General features: G+C 39.3%; 1 protein-coding gene across 6 annotated transcripts in view; it reads right to left on the reverse strand.

Moving 5' to 3' along the window:
* ARMC2 (armadillo repeat containing 2) overlaps window positions 1-21112 on the reverse strand; it is a 61363-nt gene that overhangs the window by 1772 nt on the left and 38479 nt on the right. For all 6 annotated transcript variants that reach the window (XM_039568809.1, XM_010403156.4, XM_010403139.4 and 3 more), the window contains 5 exons: window positions 10082-10403; window positions 8519-8641; window positions 6599-6712; window positions 5065-5197; window positions 2692-2849 (listed from right to left, as the gene is read on the reverse strand). In XM_039568809.1, coding sequence (XP_039424743.1) covers window positions 2692-2849; window positions 5065-5197; window positions 6599-6712; window positions 8519-8641; window positions 10082-10403 — 850 coding nt within the window. The remainder of the gene's footprint in view (window positions 1-2691; window positions 2850-5064; window positions 5198-6598; window positions 6713-8518; window positions 8642-10081; window positions 10404-21112) is intronic.

Consider the following 21112-nt stretch of genomic DNA (forward strand, 5'->3'; position numbering starts at 1 on the left):
ACTGTTGAGTACTGAACACCTTCTAGGAAAGCAGCCTGTTCCAGTGCTTAACCCTTGCCATGATGGAAATCTCTTTTCCTAATGTTTAATTGGAATTTTGCCTTACTGCAACCTGTGCCCCTTAGCTCTTGTCCTATCAAAGGCACAGTAACCCAACATACCTAAAATCAATCTCAGCAGCAGAGAAGCCAGAGACCCTGAAGTGGAAAATAAGGGATTATGGGGTTTGTTTTCAAGGAGGATTGCTTTGCCTACTCCTGTTTTTTTCTACCCAAATTAACTCTGTTCTAACACAGAGTGAGAGACATTTCTCCCTTTTATTAGACAGCTGTGCTCCCCAGAAGTCGACTGAATATTTATGGAATCACTGAGGCTGGGAATTCCAGCCTACAAGAACAAGGGTCAGAAGCAGTTCAAAGCTGAAGTGTTGAACTGAAACAGTAAATTTCCCAAAGCAGAACGTGAGTAACGCTGTGGATCAGCGAGGATCAGTGTTCCGCATGCAAGCTGTGCATCCTCAGATAATTTAATTTTCCCACGACTCTCCTCAAAAACTAGCAATATTGGGTCCTGGCCAAAGAGCATATGTGCTGGCTGCAAGCCCAGGAACAAGACAAACACACTGGGACTGGATACTGTGGGGGAAACTGGAGACTGGAGTGCAGACTCCTGCAGTCTGCAAGGGCTGCCCATCCTTGAAACACCGGCAGGACGGGGGCTGGGAGCCCTGGAAGCTCCTGTTGTGTCATGTAAGGGTTCATACAGAATGAGGTTCCAAAATAACCTCGCTGAATGACAGTGGAGGTGAAAGTCAGCACAAGAAAAAGTCCAGAGAAAGAGGGAGAAAAGAGATTTCACTGGAAGACCAAACAGAAGAATGTTCCCAAGACAGAAGCTCATCTCCGCTGCTGCTCCTGAGGGCCTGGGCCAAGGCAAAGCTGCTGCCAGGGGCCTGGGGACAGCAGCCTCCAGAAGCTCTGAGCCAGCAGTGACATGAAACTCAAGAGCAGCTCAAAGAAGGTGAATGACAAGTGCATTGGAAAGCAGGGCCACTGCATCCCAGGCTGCTGGGATCAGGCAGGGAAAAAGAAAAACACATAGTGCCCTTTGTCCAGCCTTTCTCTTGGACACAGCATCTTTTCAGGCCATTTCCATTCCCTTTTGGCTTCCTCGTATCTTTTGTCATCTGTGCCAGATAGGGGAGGGAAAAATAAGGGGAGGAGGCCAAGCACAGCAGGTGAAGCGAGGTGTCTGCTGTGCCATGCTCCACTTTTTCCGCTTCCTGAGGGTGTGCTGACGCTCAAGTACAGTTCACAGGCTGTCAGCAGTTGCCTCCTGCTTCCTGAATGATAGAATCAGAGCAATGACGGTTCAAGGCTGTTACTGGACACAATGGGAGGAGGAAGATGTAGGACAATATTAACCAGCTGCTATTACTAAGACTTGTTGGCTCTCTGCACACAGAGGAACCAGATCCAATGAGTAAGATGTGCTTTTTCTACAGCTCCTCTTCTGACTGCAGTGTGAAGAACGACTGGCCTTCTGATTTAATTCTAACCTGTTCCTAATTAATTACCATTACAGCTGCATTACAATCACAATTGTAAATGCAATTGCAATTGTACATGAACTTCCAGTTAATGAAAGGTATACTGTTTAATGAGAGTTACAATTGCTATCCTGGACTCTGCAGTCAAGTCAATTGCTTCAACAAGCAGTGTTAAATGCAGAGGAAAAAATAAGCATGTATTCTCTAAAACAAAGACACATATCCCTTGCTGTGTGTCAGAAAATTCAAGCATGATTGTGGCTGTAAAGTTCGCAGGTCTCTTGCAGAATGTTAAAAAGTGCAGTAATAACCTTGAAACACTGCTATTTTCGGATAAATAGATGGAATTACTGCTCACATTAAGATGCAGTCCATCATAGCAAGGAATGTAATACAGAGAATTATTACAGCAGTGAATATTGGTAATTCTGCTGTAACTGGAAAAAAAATCCCCACAAATCCACCCACTTTTCAGATTGTCTACAACAAAAGAGACCACCAGGATTTCATGTCCTGTCTGAGTCTGACAGTAAGTATACATCTTTAATCAATTTTCAATTAAAACCATATCATCCATAGTTAGTTTCCTTCAATTTAATTTATATTTTAAATTTTTTTTCAAAGATTGCAAGTGACCTACCAAAAAAAAAAATCCTAAGCAAAGCAGTGCTCAAAAAATAAAAGGGCAAAAATTACATATATTGACTACAGGACTACTACACAGCCTCTAAACTCTGTAAAATTTGAAGCAAAAGTAAATGTCCAGATGAAAAGATCCCACTGGGTAAGCAAATCAGGGTCCTAACATTCACCTTTCAGCCTTTGTGGAGCAATGAGCACACCCTTCCTGGTTTTAGGGAGCAGATGAGAAATTGTCAGGATGTTGTCCTTGCCCACAAGGAGACCATGGAGAGAAAAGAAGGGTGGTCAGGCAGCAAGGTCAGCCCGCTGCACCCTAGGAATGCCAGGATCCCCAGGGGGTCCAGTGTGTGCTGCACAGGAACCACTGTGCTGCTGGACAGTGCACACTGACCAACCACTCAAAGCTGCAGGACAGACCTCCCACCCAAACTAATCCTGCTTTGATTTTGCTCCTTCCATTTCTTTTATTAAGGAAAAGACACCAAGACTACGAGTCTCACCTAGAAGTGATGTGAGCAGCACCAGCAGCGTGTCGGTGTCTCCTCCAAAGCAGGAGGCCGCGCTTGTGATGTCCTCGCTGTAGTTCCACAGGGTTTTGCAGATCAAACATGAGAGCTGCCAGTCTGCCGGCCCAAAGTCTTGTAAGCAGTCAACCAACCTGCCAGTACCAAACAAAATCAGTTGTTTGTTCCATGGAATTTTCTCCTGAGCTCTACAAAATCTGGCAGTCTAGAAATGTGAGCAAGCTCCACAGAAGTCTGCAGGAAAATTCAACGTTAATAAAATTCAGGTGCTACTTTCTTCCTCATAACTTCCCCCTTTTCATTTAGTGTAGCTCCCCAAGGATGTGAACATGCCTTTGTCTACATGTGTGTGCACCTGCCTGCAGCTGCCCATCCCCTGTAACTTTCTAACCCAACTGACCAATTTCACTCACATACTTTGCAAATGTAACCATTTCAAAGACACTAAAATTCCATCTAATTTCATTACAATCTGTGACTATCCCAAATCTGTGGCTGCCACTAAAGCAGAGATTGCAATCCAAGCCAAACTTTATCAGGCACCAATGATTCATCTGGAAAAGGTGGTGGGAATGCAGAAAAAAGCTTCAGTCAGAATATTCATCTTACTACGTATCAGATGATCTCACCAAAAAAACAAATCTAAAGGAATTTGCTACTTCCATGATCAAAAAATTACCTTTTACATTCAATTGTGAGACGAAGTCTCACAATTTTGCAGATCTCACCCATTCTTGTATTTCGTCAGCCTGTATTCCCAAGGGACTCCTCTCAGAAATGCCAGTTTTATTAAGGACCATTAGATTCCAGACCTTTCTCCCCATCTCCCTTCCTTGCAGACACCAAATGCAGGCTGGATCTCAAAAAGGCCTCTGAAATGAAGCTGTAACTTTTCTGCCTGCACCAGCTTACATACAGTAGCTATCCAGAGTTCCCATTTCCAACCTGCCAGTGTTCCCAGGTCCTGGGGCTGCAGAAATAAATGTCGTTTTCACCTGCTGTCCCTGGTGACCTCTCCAATAAAAATCTTTCACTGCTGTTCTCTTCTTCAACCTTATCACCCCTTCCTTCCCTCACTTCTCCACTTCATAGAGAGATTTGTAATCTGGTGATTAGTAAAGGATAACGTCTATATTCAGGTATGGCTGACAATAACAGTCACTGAGACCACCCAAAAAGAGGCTTGATTTTCTTCTCTCTGAAGGCAGTCATTGTGGAACAACAGGAGGCATCTAATGAAAAGCCAGAAGAACTTGCCCTAATTTGTTTTAAGTTTAACTCTCTGATAAGACTAATTCCTTATTTTCCTAGGGCTACTATATATTGATACAATAACCTCAATTCCAAAAATCCATAGAGCTGGTTTGGCACAGTCAGGATGATCTCCTTAACAACCACTTCCAAATTCTCTAGATTCATTCCATGCTGTTACTGTTTTTTGTTCCTTCCCTCACAAATTTTCAGATACAGTATAGAAAATTCTGAATTTATAAAATTCTATAGGCTACCGAATATTCTATACAATAGAAATTTCTCACATTTATTATTCAATTTGCAGCAACTTATTTTTATTCTCCTTTTCCAGGTTTGTATTTTAAGTTAACTAGAACATGGGAAGGAAGGATGAGAAGACTATGCATTTAACAGTGCATAAAAAAGTAATTATATGACGTATGAACAGGAAAGCATTTCAAAGTGAGGCATACTGTTTCATAACTGTGGGCTGTACCAACTGCTTTACAAGCACAGGAACATGATCTTTCATGTTGCTCCAATTAAGCTGGATCCGCTATTATCTGAACATCAAAGCCACAAGTGTTGCATCCACAGTAGTTTTTCCAGGTCTAATATCCCTTCCAGTGTGAGTGCCTTAAACTTGCAACTCCCAGAGAGAGGAGACTCGGGAGCTGTTCTTGGCCAAGCATGGCTACATCAGGTAATTTTCCCTGCAGTACCAAGTGGTTACAAAAACTGCAAGGGACCACGTGGGGTATCAGTTCTGGAAGTATCTTCACATTTGCACCAGATACACACTCACGGTGCTAATGTTAACTGTAGCCCACCCAGGATCCAGTTAAGCTCAGCACAAGCAGCTGCTGCAGAGCCACACCTTAGTTGCTTTCTTCTATGGCACACTCTGCTGTGCACATCAAGGAGGGTCTTTGGGAGATTATTCTGTGGGGTTTGGCTCATGTGAAAGGCTTGTTCGCAAAGAACTTTAGATGCCAAGGATCTACTATGCTGGCATCTTCATTACAAGCTACTGGCCCCAGTAAAACGGAATCCAATTGAAACTTCTTGGCCAAGCCACTCAGAATTGCCTTTACTCAAGCACAGTCAGGAACTTACTTTCCAATTCCTCCTTCCTCCAACAGAAAAGCTCGTTTGTTCTTATCTACTGTAAGATTGAGCAGAACTCCACATGCAGGGAAACAGACATCTCGGTTCTTGGAATCGAGCAAAGCAATCATGAACTTGTATACTGGATTGTAAAGAAGGAAACAGGAAGATGGATTTACCATACAAGTGGCACTTCAACATACTTCTTAAAAATGTATACTTAGAAAGCACTCAAATGCAGGATACCCTATCCAAAAATTCACCACTGTAGTGTATTACTGTGACATTTGTAGAGGAGGCACATGACAGAGTAACATCATGCTGAACACCAGCTTCCTTCAAAACAACAAACCAGAAATTCTAGTAATAAAAATACACCGAAGAAATGTGAAAATCCCATCAGAAGAGGCTAAGTTGACCAAACTGAATTGCGACTTACTTCTTTAAAGTATCACCCCCCTTTCAACCCCAGAGTCAGCAGAAACTGCAAGGATTTGGCACCTGGCACTCAGAGGGGGAAGTTCTTTCCCCTGTGAGTGCAGGGTTGCCCCAGACTGCACCAAGTCCAACTGGAAGTGCAGCAGCCTGGGGCTCCTGCAGGAACCAGGCACGGAGCAGGTGCCCAACGTGCAGCGTCCCACAGCACCTGCTGGCACTGACTCCAGAGCTGTGGAGCCAACCCCAGCCAGGGACCTGGGCTGGCCTCACTGGGAGGAAGCCTCTCAGCAATTCTTGAGCGTGGCACAGCGACATCACCGTTTCTCCCAGCTGGAAAATTCAGTCCTTTGACTGATACTGTTCACTAGCAACCAGCTACTAAGGGTCACTTCTCCATTCTCCCCCAAACACAGTGATGTGCCTGCCACTCTTGGAATAAAGGGTTGCATATTGTGGCATGATCACCTCACTTTCAGCACCAACAGGCAGACCAAAAAAAAAAAACCAACTTTACAGTGAACTGGTGTCTAATTAAGCTGATGACATACGTTCTGTGGATAGCAAGGAGTTGCCATTTTTCCCAAAGCTCTTTAGATACCCAAAGCAAAAGGACTTGAGAAGACTTGCATCCTACTTCACCCCAAGGCAAATGGGAGGTCTTTGCTGAGGCAGTCAAACATCCTAACTGCATGTTACAAAGTGCTAACAAGCTGTCGAATATGGGAATCAAAAATCTCAGATTATGAACCTAAATGAGAACTTAGTTGGATTTTCATTTTATATCATATCACTACTAACCTGCAGGATCTGAAAAGCTACTTGAGTAAAGGGAAATTTCAAATTTCAAACCTTAGGAAAAATAGAGTTTTTGTAGTTGTGAAAGTACCACAGCATATTTTTCCTACTCCAATATTTCCATTTTAATGAAACTGAAATAAAATGGTGTTTATAATGACTATTATTGGATTCTAATGTTTGCCTAATTTGCAAAACATCAGGGAAGATTGCTTCTACCCTTTAACTGAGACAGCTTATTAACAATCTTTTCTTTTTAAAACTGTGGACATTTAAAAATAGAACTTCTACAAATGCAAAAGTAACTCACTCTTTTTCTGCATGATGAAGTCACGGATCTCATGATGCTGGGAAAGATTGCCAAAGACTCTGACAGCCTCCACAACTACATCCATATTGTCACTCATTAACAGCTTTAAAAGCACTATTGTTTTGCAGAGAAATCAAATAAAAATAATTACTTTTAAATCACAAATACATGGTTGGTTTTGCATCAGTGAATATCAGAATGCAAACAGCAACAGCAATAAATGTAATAAATGGGAGCAGTTGTCTGTCTGTCTGGTGGCAGCAAAGGGAGTGAGCTGATGGTAGAACAAGAATGAAATTGTGTAGGGCTTTGAAGATAAGACAAAGAGCTCCAATACAGGACAAAATGCAAAGGAACAAACGAGGAGTTACGGAGACAGTCTAAGCACATTTGCAATAATGGGAGCCAGTTTTGCTATGCAGTTTTGAGTGGGCTCATGTGAAAATCCAGAAAGACATAATAAAAAAAAAAGTTTTAATATATAAAAGAATTGATTTAGATTCTGAACAGATGGTCTTAGAGTGGGATGTCTCTTAAAGCTCAAATTATTTTCTGACATTAGCTCTCTTTTCTCAGTGCTGCTATAACAAGCAAACATTTTCTCTGAACAACTACTTAATATTGTCCCAATCTGAAGCATTCACTTCCTTGCTGCTTTCCTGCTTAGTACTTGCACATATGATCAGTGTGTACTTCAGCAGTAGGAATGGGACCTTCAGCACTTCCTAGGAAGAACTACTATCATGGAGGATTTTGGTGCACGGCAGAGGAGTGATGTCACAGAAGTTGCATTTTTCAGTCTTCTGCGAGCACGAAGCAAAGCACTGAAATCAGTCCATCATACAGAGGATTCAAATAAGTCAACCCTTAACATCACAGAAGAATGAGAGAAAAAAAATATAGAAGAGAGGTTGGCTTTGTTCCCATTACTTCCGCCTGTGGATGTTGCAATACTGACACACCTTGAACTTGTCTTAAAGAGACATCTGAAGGGATTTTGTCCACCACTCGTATCAAACAGCAAGTATTCTCAAAATGTCTGCTGGAGCAGAAAGCCTGCTGGTTTTCCATCTAAAGGTTTCTTCCTTCCTCAGTTCAGGAAGGTGATGGGACTAGTTCCACATGCCAACAAACACGACAGGAAAGAAGTAATTTGTTTCCACACTTTTCCAACCAGCAACAAGAGGCAGCTGGCTTATAGGTGATAAAACGAATCGTGACAGAACAGCAGAGCTGTTACCTAGAGAGAATATGATGCCTACCAGTCCTGGCACTGGGCTGACAGCCAGGACATGTTTTCCTATTCCTCATTCTACCTGTTGTGCGAACTACAGGTTCTGTCTCTCCCCAATGTCTTGTCTATTTAGGCAGAAAGATGTGCAAGACACAGACTCTCTACCTTTTGTACAACATTATCACAACAGTTGCAGAAATCAGTGCAGTTCCTACACACACCTGTTGTCCATAATGTCAGGGGAGAGAATCACACAATACAATATTGCCAATGGATTTATAAGCCAGAAACAGACAGAAATCAAACTCTGCATGTACAGAAAGTAAAAAGAGGAAAAAAACCCTCTTGCCATATTCTGATTAGAAGTAAAAAGCAACATGATTATTTTGGCTCAGGTATATGGATTTTGAACAAATCTAGCAAAAACTGCTGAACAGAAAACAATATGGCAAATTCCTTTGTGGAAGAAAAGAAGGGGTTCTGTGAACAATCCAACTATTTTCAAAAAAGTCAGAGTTATTTTCCAAAAGAATGGGAAATCATTACTGAAAGAATTTAGCCCTATGAGCATTATAATCGTGCAATATAATACCACAAAATGTTATCAGTGTCTTTACTTTCTATAGTGTCAAAATATTTCTGCTCTCTAGAAGCTATACAGAAAGTACTAGTTTAAAAGTCCTTACTTTCAGCAATGTGTAGCTTCTTGTCTTGAACTGCAGAATTCTTCACTTGGTAGTAGGACAAATTGTTGATTGTTGTTGCAGCATTGATGACCAACTCTTCACAGTCATCTACTGACTTGTATTCTGAGAGTAAAAAAAACCCCAAAACATATGCATATGTAGATACACAAACACATATCTAATTTTGCAGTGCATTTAATCCCAGAAGCAAACTGGGTAATAGTTTACATGGCCACTACTACAGTCAACCCTTCTGTTGTTCAGTAACATGGCAGAAGCTACCAGGAACACCTGATCCAAAAATGGCAATACAAAACCACTCTTTCCCATTATTAATTTACAGAAATCATTGTGACTCAGGCAACATGGTTTAAAATCTATTTAGTTAATACATTTTACAAATCCTGTTTGCTGCTTTAAGATGGCACTGAGGAGAGTCTGCATGCAGAAACAGGGCTGTGTGATAGACATGGAGAAATGCCAAGGACTATTATACTGAACTGTCAGGTATCTAGGAAAAAAAATGGGAAAAAACCCCCTTCAACAATATTTGAAAGATTTTTCTCTTAGAGTTCCTGACAGAATGTTAACCCATGTGTAAGTCTGAAAGGCTTATCTGACTGAGGTTTCTGGTCTCAGAAGCCAAGAGTGAAGGAAATAGAAGAGGGGGGTAAGTTCATAGGTAGAGAGAACATTTTGTAGTCAACTGACTGATACAGCGCTCAGGAAGAGGGGCGGGTAGCAGAGAGAAGTCTGATGGCCAAAAGCACCTACACAATCATTAAGACATTAAGACAGTTTCAACCCATGAGACAGAACCAAGTTGTGAGTCTGACTTGTCTCATCCCCCATGACTGGTAAGACAGTGTACAATCAGGTTGATTATCTTAACATAATATTTAATGTTCTCATTACACAGTACCACATACTGAGCTGTTTAAGATGTATCTTGTCACAGCTAAACTCTGTTATGGGGAGAACAGACCAGCCCTGGTCCGTAATTAGATTTGCAAGGGTTTCAGTAAGTGGTAAAGGAATTGCAGTCCTAATCCTCCATTTGGAGGGAGACACTCTCTTCCATCTGAAAGAGATAAAAAGGTTGGAAGACTGAAAAAGAAGAAAAAAGTGAGAAAAAATTATTTGAAGAGGCCGAAAGTTATGAGTGCAGAGAACAGAAAGAATACTTAATCCAAAACAGTCACAAAAAATGCAAACCTTAAAAAACACCGAACCACCACCAAACACATCTATACAGCACCTGATAAGAACAAACTTTCCTTATATATTAACTCTCGATGTGTTTAAAAAAAATTTTGTTTTCTTATCTTTAATGATCCTATCTGCAAATCTGATCACTGAATTAAAGACTTCTACAACATCTTTCCCCAGATACTGAAAAGTCAGTACCAAAGCAGCAATGCTTCCACTGTCTCAAACAGGCCTTCTACATAAAACAGTTTATGAATATCAGCCAACTGACTTTGGGGTTTTTTTGCAATGGAAAGTCCTAAACTCTCCTTACAGGCTGAACGAAGATAACAAACACAACAGAAATTTTATTACCTAGTACTGTAACAAGTAATCCTACAACAGGATGGGCAGCTGCCAGAGCTGCTCCTATGCTAGGGTGAATGGAAAGGTTGGCCAGCACTCTTATCAGTTTTATCAGAACATCTTCTTCTTCTGAAGGATGCTTTAGGTGTTTTGTTCCTTTTCCTTTTCTACCATGGTACCATGTCTGTGCATTCAAATCAAGTTCATAGTAGGTTTGGAATAATGATGTCAAGGTGTTAATACTTTCTTTTTCTTTAAAAAATTGCTCCCGGGACTGGTCATTCTTTGCTGTTAAATTACCAAGAATGAAGATGATACGGATAACCAAACCCTGCAACAAAATAAATAAACAAACCATGTTACACAGAAAACATCAGAAGGTGGTAGCTGCTTAAAAAGAAGGTAATACTTCATTTGCTTCCCAATTCAGATAGTAGCACATCCAAAATAACAGAAGGAATGCCAAACACAGCAACCAGAAATAATTTTTTATGCTACCAATTTTCATAACCCAATTTACAGAAGAAATCAAAAACACCTAACAGAACTAGTATAGCACTGGAGTAATTACTAATGAGATATACTTAGTACAGGTCATCTATTTTTACCAAGCCCACAGTAATCTTAAAACATCTTAAAACTGCATTTTATGTAACTAGAATAATCATGTGGGCCAGAATTCAGTAACCTTTCAAGTAAGCAAATGTCAGCTGCGATGGGCAGAGACCACAACCTTTCCTTTTCTAGGCCTGGTACCCATTGTAGAGGTTAAACTCCTTCCCCTTGATTTGTTACTGTTAACCCAAATTAGGTTTTATTAATTTCGTTGTTAATTCCAAATGCTTACAGATAGCTGAATTATTTGTTCCAGATTTTTACCAGAAATATAATCTAAATTGACTGGTCTGTAATTCCTCAGTTCCTCCTTTTTCTCCTTATCAAAACAGGCACCTTACAACCTTGCAATTCTTAACTTTTCAAGAAACCTAGGGATTGGGATCCCCTTTCTCTTCTTTTGTAAACACCAAAAGGTAAATTTCATCAGCTGGTTTGACAACATTAAACATGCTTCAGCTTGTTTTTCAGAGATAAAAGAATCCAGGCTGAAGTAGAGATTATTCATGTGGTCATACATAACCCTTTCAGAAAAAGAAGCCAAAAAAAAGGCATTTCACACTTCACTATTCACAGTGGTATCTGTCAGTAATGCTCACCTTCTTCTGAACACCAGAGCAATTATTTCCTTGTTGTCTTCTCACCATAGTATAAAAGCTTTTGTTTCTCTTTGTATCACTTTGTAGGTGCACCTCATATTGTGCTTTGTTTTTTTTTTTTTTTTTCTGATTTTATATGCTCTTCCTACCCTTTTATTTTTATCATTGCTGAATGAGACCTACTTTCTGTTTCTGTAAGGTATCTTGAGATCTCATTAACCAAGTTGCTCACCTACAGCACTTTCTAGCCTGACCTTCATTTTGTACATACTGAGATACAGCCTTTTTGTGGCAAGACTAGTGGATCCTAATTGAACAGCATTCAACAACATCCCCATCTTTTTTTACCCACCAGTATGTGATAAGCAAAAAATAAATTCTGAAAGTCTGAAGTAACTCAAGTTTAAACTACTTAAAACATTTCCCTCTGACACATTAGAACCTACTAAGTTTTTTTTTAAGTCTGTAGCTTTATCTTAACAGTGAAGGTAAAGTAACAGCATTTCTCCAAGTACATCAGAACCATCAACCCTTAGCTGCTAACCTGCTGTACTTGCACTAACCTAGAATTTTGCTAATCAATTCATATGCTGTTTTCTCCAAATATCATAATTATATTTACACATATTCTAACCCTCCCTGGTATTAGTAACATAAGTTAACCAGGCACAGTCTAACTTGTTAAAGTATACACTCTAATACTGAAGAAAAAAAGATGTTTAGGCAGCAGCTCCTTCTTGGATACGTGCCTTCATCAGTAAGTTTCAGGTTTTAAGCCTCTGCCACAAGACACTGGCAATAACATCCTCTCAGGAAGATGAGTGCTATCTCTGAACATGAGAAGCAGCAGTCTCCTAAGTGAGGAAATGGTTTTCACATCCATGTATTTAATAATATCACTCTGTAGGACCCACTTCCACGTTTTTTTTAACTAGGCATCACATTTTTGTTAGGATCTAAATGTCATCAAGACAATTTTTAATGAATATTCTTACTGACTAACCACTAAGAGCTTTCACCTTTGCTGGCACAACACCCAACTCACAAAGGCTGTAAAAATTTGAAACAAACAACTGATGAATCAGAAGAGAGAACTGAAAAAAGCAGGCAGTCTAGTTTGACTCGTTTATATTGACTTTCTAATTTTGGTCAGAATGCTATCAGCCCAGCAACAGCTCTACCCAATCAGAAAAGAGACAAACAGGTACCGCACAGCAATCAACTGGTATTTTGAGAAGTGTGATCTCAGCTGTGCTTTCCACCTACAGCCCAGCAAAACAAACTTATAAAATACTTCTTTTTTAGCTAAGCACATCCGGCTTTAATAGAATAGTACTGAAGTTTCATTATCTTTGACTGAAAATTTAACTAGCAAAGTCAAAGAGGAAAGCTGTACAACTTCTCCTGTGTAGTACAATGCTCAAGGGTTTGTATTATTTTTGGCTGTATTTCTTTAAATGCTCATGGGTAAGGACTGCAGGCATAAGAAACACCACCTTAGAATGGCTGTGTAAAAAAATACATGCAAAGCTACACGACAGTTTGAAACTGCCTGCAAAATTAAACCCGTGCAAGGCCCATGGGCCTTTCTGTACATAGCAAAAAATCAATATAATAAATGAGATTACTGTGCATTTCTACATCTTTGAAGTATTAACTGCATATGGAATTTCAGACATTCTTTCACACTTACAGAAAAATTACACTTATCATATCAATGTATATAATATGGATGTTTTAACATGTATTGCACTAAAGACAAATTAGATTAAAGATAGGAATTACACTCAGTTATTTCATCTTTTTATAGTGAGGCATTCATGTGAGACATGATGAACACAGAGTGTACGCAAACCTGGGTGGAAGGCTATATAGGAGAGCATACAGCTTCACTTACACAAATAAATTTGAGCAAACAAATCAAGAAAAGCTTGAGAAGATGTTTTTCTTTGCTTCCTATGTGGGAAGAAACAGTGGTATTTTGGGTTTTAAGGTGGTAATGGCACCACATACTCCATCAGCATTTAACTCTTATTCTTCTGGCAACTGGAGCATAAACATCTGATCATCACGGATATAAATGACTTTTTTGCTTATCTACTTGTGAAACGCTCTTCTTTGCACTGCCCTAGTAGCAAAGGTACCTCATGTACCTGCTGAGTCACAGGACCTGACAACAGTTTATCTTGGCAATTAAAAGTACACCTGCCTTTCAGTGCAAGCATGACGAGCACAGGTACAGACTGCACAGGCTTACGTATCAGTAGGAAAGGAAAGCAAATTAGGTCAGTAGTTTCTAACTAAAACAAGATCAATAAGGAAGGACAGTCCAATCTAGAACATGTGAACCTGGCCGAGTACCTGTGGTTACTGTATTTGGTTACTTTATTGGGCCTTCAGAATGGGGAGGATACTACAAAACAAAAGGTCAGATGCCAGCGGCTGAGTTCCTATTGAATCATCAGCTGTAAATGAAATCTGCTTTCCATGTTACACAAATTTCAGGGGAGTTAGTGAAAATTCTACCACCTGCCCTGCTTCTCATTCAAATCTAATTTACTTCACTTCCAAATTTGTATTTTGGCTTTATTGTGCACCTTGGAAAGAAAATTTGGGAGTTTTCTTTGCAGACACTGATAGTCTACTTATAGGAAAAATTACAGTAGTTATACTAACCTGGAGCTAATCTCTTCCAAATACAGTAAAGATTCACCTCAAAGTGACATTCTACCTGTGAAAATTTCTGTTTAAACCCAGAAATGACAACTGTCACAAAATGAAACTCAATTTAAGGAATAAAAAAATGGGGAGAGGGCAGTGGTGTAGAACACCCTGGAAGTACCAAAAGCAAATAGAGAATGTCTTGACCGAGGAATGTGAAATAAGGAGCACAGCGGAGCAGTTTTGCCACAGTGACAGCAGGGAGTACTTTGTCAGTAAAGAGAACCTCCTTGTCCCCAAAATATTAATGCATTTGAGGAGAAGGAGAGGCCATCAGAAAAATGTAATTATACTTCTGTGTATCCACACCATAGGACCCTACCAAATAATTTCTACCCCCTCAAATCTGATCTTTTCAGCTGACTTTTCTGACAAGGGTTCATTTGCACTTAGTGACTTTCAGCGATCAAGAACTCATGCTCAGGTTTGTTTGTGGACACCTGGAGACCTGGGAAAGGTGAAGAAAAGCAAGCACACTGTCACCAGAACGTCTGACAAAAAGCTGTGTTTGCTTACTAAAAAAGTTCAGAAGCCAATGAATTGAAAAAAAAAGCTGAAAACCATATCCCCCATGGTATTGCTCTAATGACTGCTGATCTCTCTGGTTAAAATCTTTATTCCTATTACTAGTTTAAATTTGTACAGCTTTAGCCCCTATTTCTTAGTAACCCTTTTTTTTTTTCTAGATTAAAGACTGGCCTACTAACAAAAATGTCTTCCTTAATATTCTATTAATAGGCAGCTTGCTAATGGTCTGACCTTTGTCATGGATAAATTAATTTCCTTGGGGGATTTTAACTCTAATAATTCTTTTAGTTTTTTTCAGAGGTATTCCCAAGCTTAAAGCATCCTTTAGAGAAACTAAATCAAAAATTACAACAACATATTTTAATAACAGTGTGTCTCACCAAGCAGTAGTATATTATTATTATTATTTGATGTTCTATTGCTTACCTATCTAGTCATTACCTACATTCACTTGTATCTTTTGATACACCAGCACAGCAGGTTTCTATACGATACATGCCAATGAAGACTGGTTCATTATAAACTTTGAAGACTGTATTTCTGATAATTTCATACTCAGTGTACAGATCACATATTCTGCACTTTTCTTAACACTTTAGCTTTTTCTTTCAGACAAAAAAAAAAAAAAAAGAAAAAAAAATCACAACTAAAGCATTAGGAAGATGCACATACACTTATCAGGTCAGCACTCTGTCAGAAATCATACAATAGGGAAAGAGTGACCTTCTGTAGTTATTCATGTTTATCAGCAGGGAAATTCCTTCAGAGCTGTCAGAATACCTATCCTAGAATTGCTACTTCCTTCTTGACAAAAGAAAGCTAATTCAGATTGATCAGTTATGAATATGCAAGTATACACACAAAAGGCAGGAGAAAAATCTTGTATTTTTTGCTCTTTAATGATCCATTACTATATTCCCTTTTTAAAATTGTCCTCTAGTCACTATTATAATGTTGGGCTACATTGAGGAGGAATACAACTGAAAATATGCACTAGTAAATGTATGAGAAAAGAACCACATTATCGATGCAAGTTCTTTGTAGGGTTACCTTGACAAGCACTTCAGCAGAAGTAGTGGCATAAACAGCACTCAATCTCCTTTCCATTCAGTTTGCTTCCTCTGCCATATTACTGCCTTAGTATTTGTGATTAAGGAAGTATTTGTGTGGCTGTTCAACAAACTAGATGGGAAAGCAATGCAGATGATAATCAGGAAAGGACTGGAGTTCTTTTCTTCAGTTTTAGGGTTATTGGAAGCTGGGTTGGTTCTCTGACATGATGTATCGTGCTGTCACACAGACAACTGTCCTCAGCCCAAACGAGAGATGGCACAGAGGAAAAAGTGAGTAACCAAAACACAAAGAACACGTGGGTCAGCACTGATAACCATTTATTTAGAAGCAAGCAATACACGTAGAAACACACCACTGCCCCCAATAACAATGTGAAAAAAAACCCCCTTTGGTATCTCATAAGACTGTGATGTCACTGAGCAGAATACCAATAACACTCTCAAAGCATTTAAAAGGCAAACTGAATCTGAACTAAACACAGGTGCAGCACTACACTACATAGGGAAGAGCCTGTGGTTGGTTTTGGGCAGTACACAACTTATGTTACATGACTGACTGAAACAGAGAGATGGTGGGGGCCTGGGAGCTCATCACAGAGCTCTCCATAAACCAGACAAAATACAGACAGAAAGACCAGTCACTGCATGCAAATAAGCCTTTGCCTAATCAATAAAGCCAGAAACAAAGTGGAAAAGTTCCCTGCAGTTACAGGCCTCACCTGTGACAACCTTCCCCATGGCAGCACTCCTAAGAGCAAAAAGGACACTAATAGCCCTGAAACAAAGTTTTTTTTCTTTGGGAGAGACAAGAGAAAATCTCACAAGCAAAAGCCTGCTTGCTCACAGAAGACAGTAAGCTGATTTGGGAGCCACTACCTGGTAGATACATTTGGGAAGGAAGCTGGTCAGACTCAGGCACAGTGAACCTGATAGATGTGGACATGTCCTTAAGAGGATGACAAGGCAACATCTCTTTATTCAATAAATTGCTTCTGACAAACTGATTGCTAAATCAGCCAGGTAATGCAGTGTGCAAATTATAATTGAAAATGAGTGCAGTTCTTCTAGCTGATGCAAGAGACACAGAAATAATAACAAATCTTTTCACATGTATCAGGACTGGGAAGTTTGCCAGAATCTGCAGAACTAATTGATGATCAGGATAAAACAGGAGCATTGAGAGAAGACAAGGTCATTGCAGAGAAGCTAAATGAGTTCTTTGCATTGATTCATGCCCACTCTAGAAGCAAGTGGGAGATCCCAATGCTACACCGTTCTCCAGGGAAGGCTCATCAGAGCATCTGTCCAAAACTGAAGCAATCACAAACAACTTTAAGGAACAAACTGACAAAACAAAGAGTAACCAATCAGCAGGACTGGATAATTATCCAACAGTTCTAAAAGAACTAATTAATTAAATAGCTTAATTATATATAATAACAGCACTATGCAACCTCCTAAAACTGTAACAAACATGAAAAGATTCCAAGTGAGAATCAAGCCTGGTGTCTGGACCAGATAAATTAGTAGAGATCACAAAAAAAGAACAAAAATTGAGTGGACAGCCACATAAACACAATCAGCTTTAAGACTCCTAACTTCTGACTTACCCAATTACTGAGTTCTTTGAAGGGATTAATAAACATGCGTAAAAAAGACCCATCTGATATCACCCATGTGACTTTCCAGAAGACTTTTAACAAAGCCACTCACCAAAATCCTAGTAAAACTAATGAGCCATGATGTAAGGGAGAATGTCTTGGTATAGATAAATGATTAGAGGATGTAAACAGAGTAAATTAACAGCTCCTGCAATGGTGGAAGATGACCAGTGGAATTCCCAAGGTTTTGTGCTGGGATCTGTTGTGTTCAATTTGTCCATAAACACAGAAAATGGGCAGCAGCAGTGATATGGAAGAATGTACTGATTTCACTATGATATTCAAAGTACCACAGATGAAGGCTGACTGAAGAGCAGAAGAAGAATCGTAGTCAGTTAGTAATAAAACAGCAGATGAAATTTAAATGCATGAATTTAAACATGAAAGGATGTGCGGAAAAGAAAAAGCAAACATATGGTCATGTATAAAACTACAGCCTTTGAACCAACCATAACCACCTACAGAGCAATCTTGGAGTTAATGACAAAGTTTAATGATCACAGGTCAAGAAAGCAAACAAAGGATTGGGAATTATTGGGAAATAACTTTATGCAGGCATGCAAATCTATGATATGGCCACATCTTAAGTGCTGTGTTCTGGTTTCCTCCTCTCAAAAAATGAGACAGGAATCAGGATTGGAAAATGTTCTGAGAAAAACAACATGGATACACCACGACATGGAACAGTCTCTCGATCAGAAAGGGCTAAGTAAGCAAGAACTTCAGCATGGAAAAGAGGTAACTCAAAGAGAGTAGGATAACCATCTAGAAAATCAAGGGAGGTGTAAAATGAACAATGGCTTAACCACATTCACAATACAAGAACCGGAAGGCATCAAATAAAGACAGTAAAGGCCAAATTCAAAATAAGCTAAAGGAATTATTTGCTGTACAACTCTTTGTCAATGGATCTTTAACACATTAAAAGTTTACAGGGGGTAGAAGAGAGACTGTAGAATTTCACAGAAAAGAAGTCAACTGAGGTTTATTTCATACACAGCTGGCTGAGGGTGTTTCCAAACTGGAAAGAGCTGGAGGTTTGGTAAGTATGCACAGGAAGTATCATACATGCCTGCTCCATTTTTACTGTTCTCTAGACATCTGAATCTCACCACTGCCGAGTATGAAGAACAGACTGGATGAACTGTTCATGTGATCCAATGTAACTATTATTCTGCTGAATAGGCAATTACCGCATCCCATGATGTCAGATTCTTAAACACATCCTTCCCAATTTAAAAAGTAAGCTACACTAAAGTGTAAGGGGACCTTTCTATACAACAGGCCTAAGATTGCTTCTATACAAATTTTAGTATCACACCCTGTGTTTGTGCTCTTAGGTTTGAAAATAGACTCCAAACTGATAAAAGATTACATGGAAGCTGGTAGGGCCCCAAAATGCCACCTAAGATCAGGTAGTGCCTGACTTATTGACAGAAGCTACTGTGCTACTGTCCTATTTAGGCAATGTCCCTGTTCCAAAAGCATGGCCTCCTTGTGACTTACGACATTAACCACAGCCCGAGAAAGTCACCGTTTATGTAGTTTATCTGGAAAGCTTAGAGACGATAATGATGTGGGAAAGTGGAACAGAAACCTGCTAAAACATTTCCTGAGATGGGCAAAAGTCTACAATGCTGACTAGAAACAGAATCATGCAAAGCTTATCCTGCAAGACAGAGGCTCTACACGAACACTTCTGACAGTTTTGACAGCATGTGGCAACCACCAAGGATGTTTTTTGTTACTCCACACAAGTAAGTTCCAAAGCCAACCATGAACACATACTTCAGATGTCTGCAAAAGCACAGCTGACTTCCCCAGTCCTACCCTGAAGATTCACCTTTTCCAGTCTTCTGTGTTCCCTACCTAAGACTATGACACATGGTATTATCAAGTCTTGCCAATTCAATTTCCCCAGAAGTCTTTCCCATAGAGTTGAATCATTACTTTTCCATTCCTTCTGACTCTTTCACCCAAGAGAAAATGAGCTGAGAAAAAAGGGAAAAGAGCTGTACAGTGCAGTGTGGAAAGAAGAACAGAGAATATTTGGGTTGCAACTGTGGAATTCAGTGTGTGGTACGGGTGCAAGTCATTAATCCTATTTTCAGTGCTCACATTTTAACTTTCACAGTACTTAATACTTATCTTTAAAGTCACAGATATTATAGCCCTTGAGAAAGTCTGAATGCTGGTTTTCCTCTATTTTTTCCCCTATATGTTTCTACCTGCTATGACTGCCAGTAAAAAACTTGATCCCACAAACTTTGCAACCTGAAAACTCAGAAAAACACACACACACACACTTCCTTTCTTCATATCAGTTTTCAGTCCTGAAGATTTTTAATGCTTTAATAATGATTTTTCCTTCTCTTTGCTTCTTCCCATAGCAGACAATTTTACTCACACTGCTGTTACTTCATTTCTTTTCAACACATAGCAACTCATGCTGTAACTCACTAGCTGTCAGCATTTTAAAACAAAGATCAGCAGTGCCAACTACACCTCAGGAAAAACATTTGCACTCCTCACAGCTCAAGTGTTTATTATATATTACAGAAAAAGTGGTGCATTACATTATCTGTGTCGTTCTTTTTGTTTCTCCAGGGCTTCACTAAGCTGGCAACTGACAATTTCATGCTTGTTTCAAAACTGCAGTAAGAAATAATTATTCTGAAGACATTGCATATATAATCAACACAATGTAATAGCTAAGTTTTTTTAATACACAAGCTACTTCTTTACTCATTTGCATTTGGATAAAACAACTGACAATTTAACATAAAATGCAATGCTAACCTTGTGAAGAAAGATGTATTTTAGGACCACTTAATAGACAAATGAGAAGCTAAATTCTGAATACAAAATAATAACAAACAATTTGAGGTAGATATGAGCCTACAATTCATTATGACACAAAGCTATTATCTCAGGAACCTAGAAAAGCTACCCTTAAAATGACAGATTAAGTTTAGGAGAAAGGTGTTACTGAATTAAAGATCCTTATTCTCGGTTCCATAATTTGTTGAGTTTTTAATACAGTGGTCACAAGGAAGAACAACTATAAATCTAGGAAAATATCATGCTTTGACATTTCTCATGTTATTTGCTTAATATTTACATAGTATTTTACTAAAGTGTCTTTGAAGACTAAACTATGCAAGAGCAGCCTGAACCTAGAAATACTCAGATATGCTACAGAAGTGTAAATCAGCAGACATTTAGAAGAAAAGAATCAACTTAATCTTTGTTCCTCTTCCATGTGCATTATCACAGAAAACAGGGATGCTGGTAAACAGGAAAGGAACAAATTATTTTTGTATTTGGCAGGAGAAAGAATATTGTTCAGCACAGCCAATCTAGTTACCTTCATTATTTCCCTTCAATGATAGCAGCATAAAAGACCTCCTTCTAACAAATCTCCCAAGAATTAATAACCCTGGCAGAAATTGTATAGGATAACTAAATGATCTCAAACTAGTTCAGATGCTGGACTAGCCATGAAAGTTCCTTACTTTTAAGAATGATCTTAATGTAATTTAACATTCTATGCTTTGAAACCTTGGTCCACCTTTGAACATCTATGCTTTAGATAAAAATTACTCTCTTCTTAAAACTTACCTGGCAACAGAGCCGAGTAATTTGCTCTACATAGGACATTCCACTCTTACCAATGCATCAATTTGTAAGACTGGGATCCTGCACCAAACTCTTGAGAACCCAGTGCTCCAGTAAATGTAGGAAAGATCACTATGATACAGCAGGACAACAGAGCAGCAACACCCTTGGAGTTCCAATAAAGTTGGCAGCAACTATACTCAGAATTTTACTTCATGATATGAG

This window comes from Corvus cornix, chromosome 3 (assembly GCF_000738735.6).
Source record: "Corvus cornix cornix isolate S_Up_H32 chromosome 3, ASM73873v5, whole genome shotgun sequence".
NCBI lineage: Eukaryota > Metazoa > Chordata > Aves > Passeriformes > Corvidae > Corvus > Corvus cornix.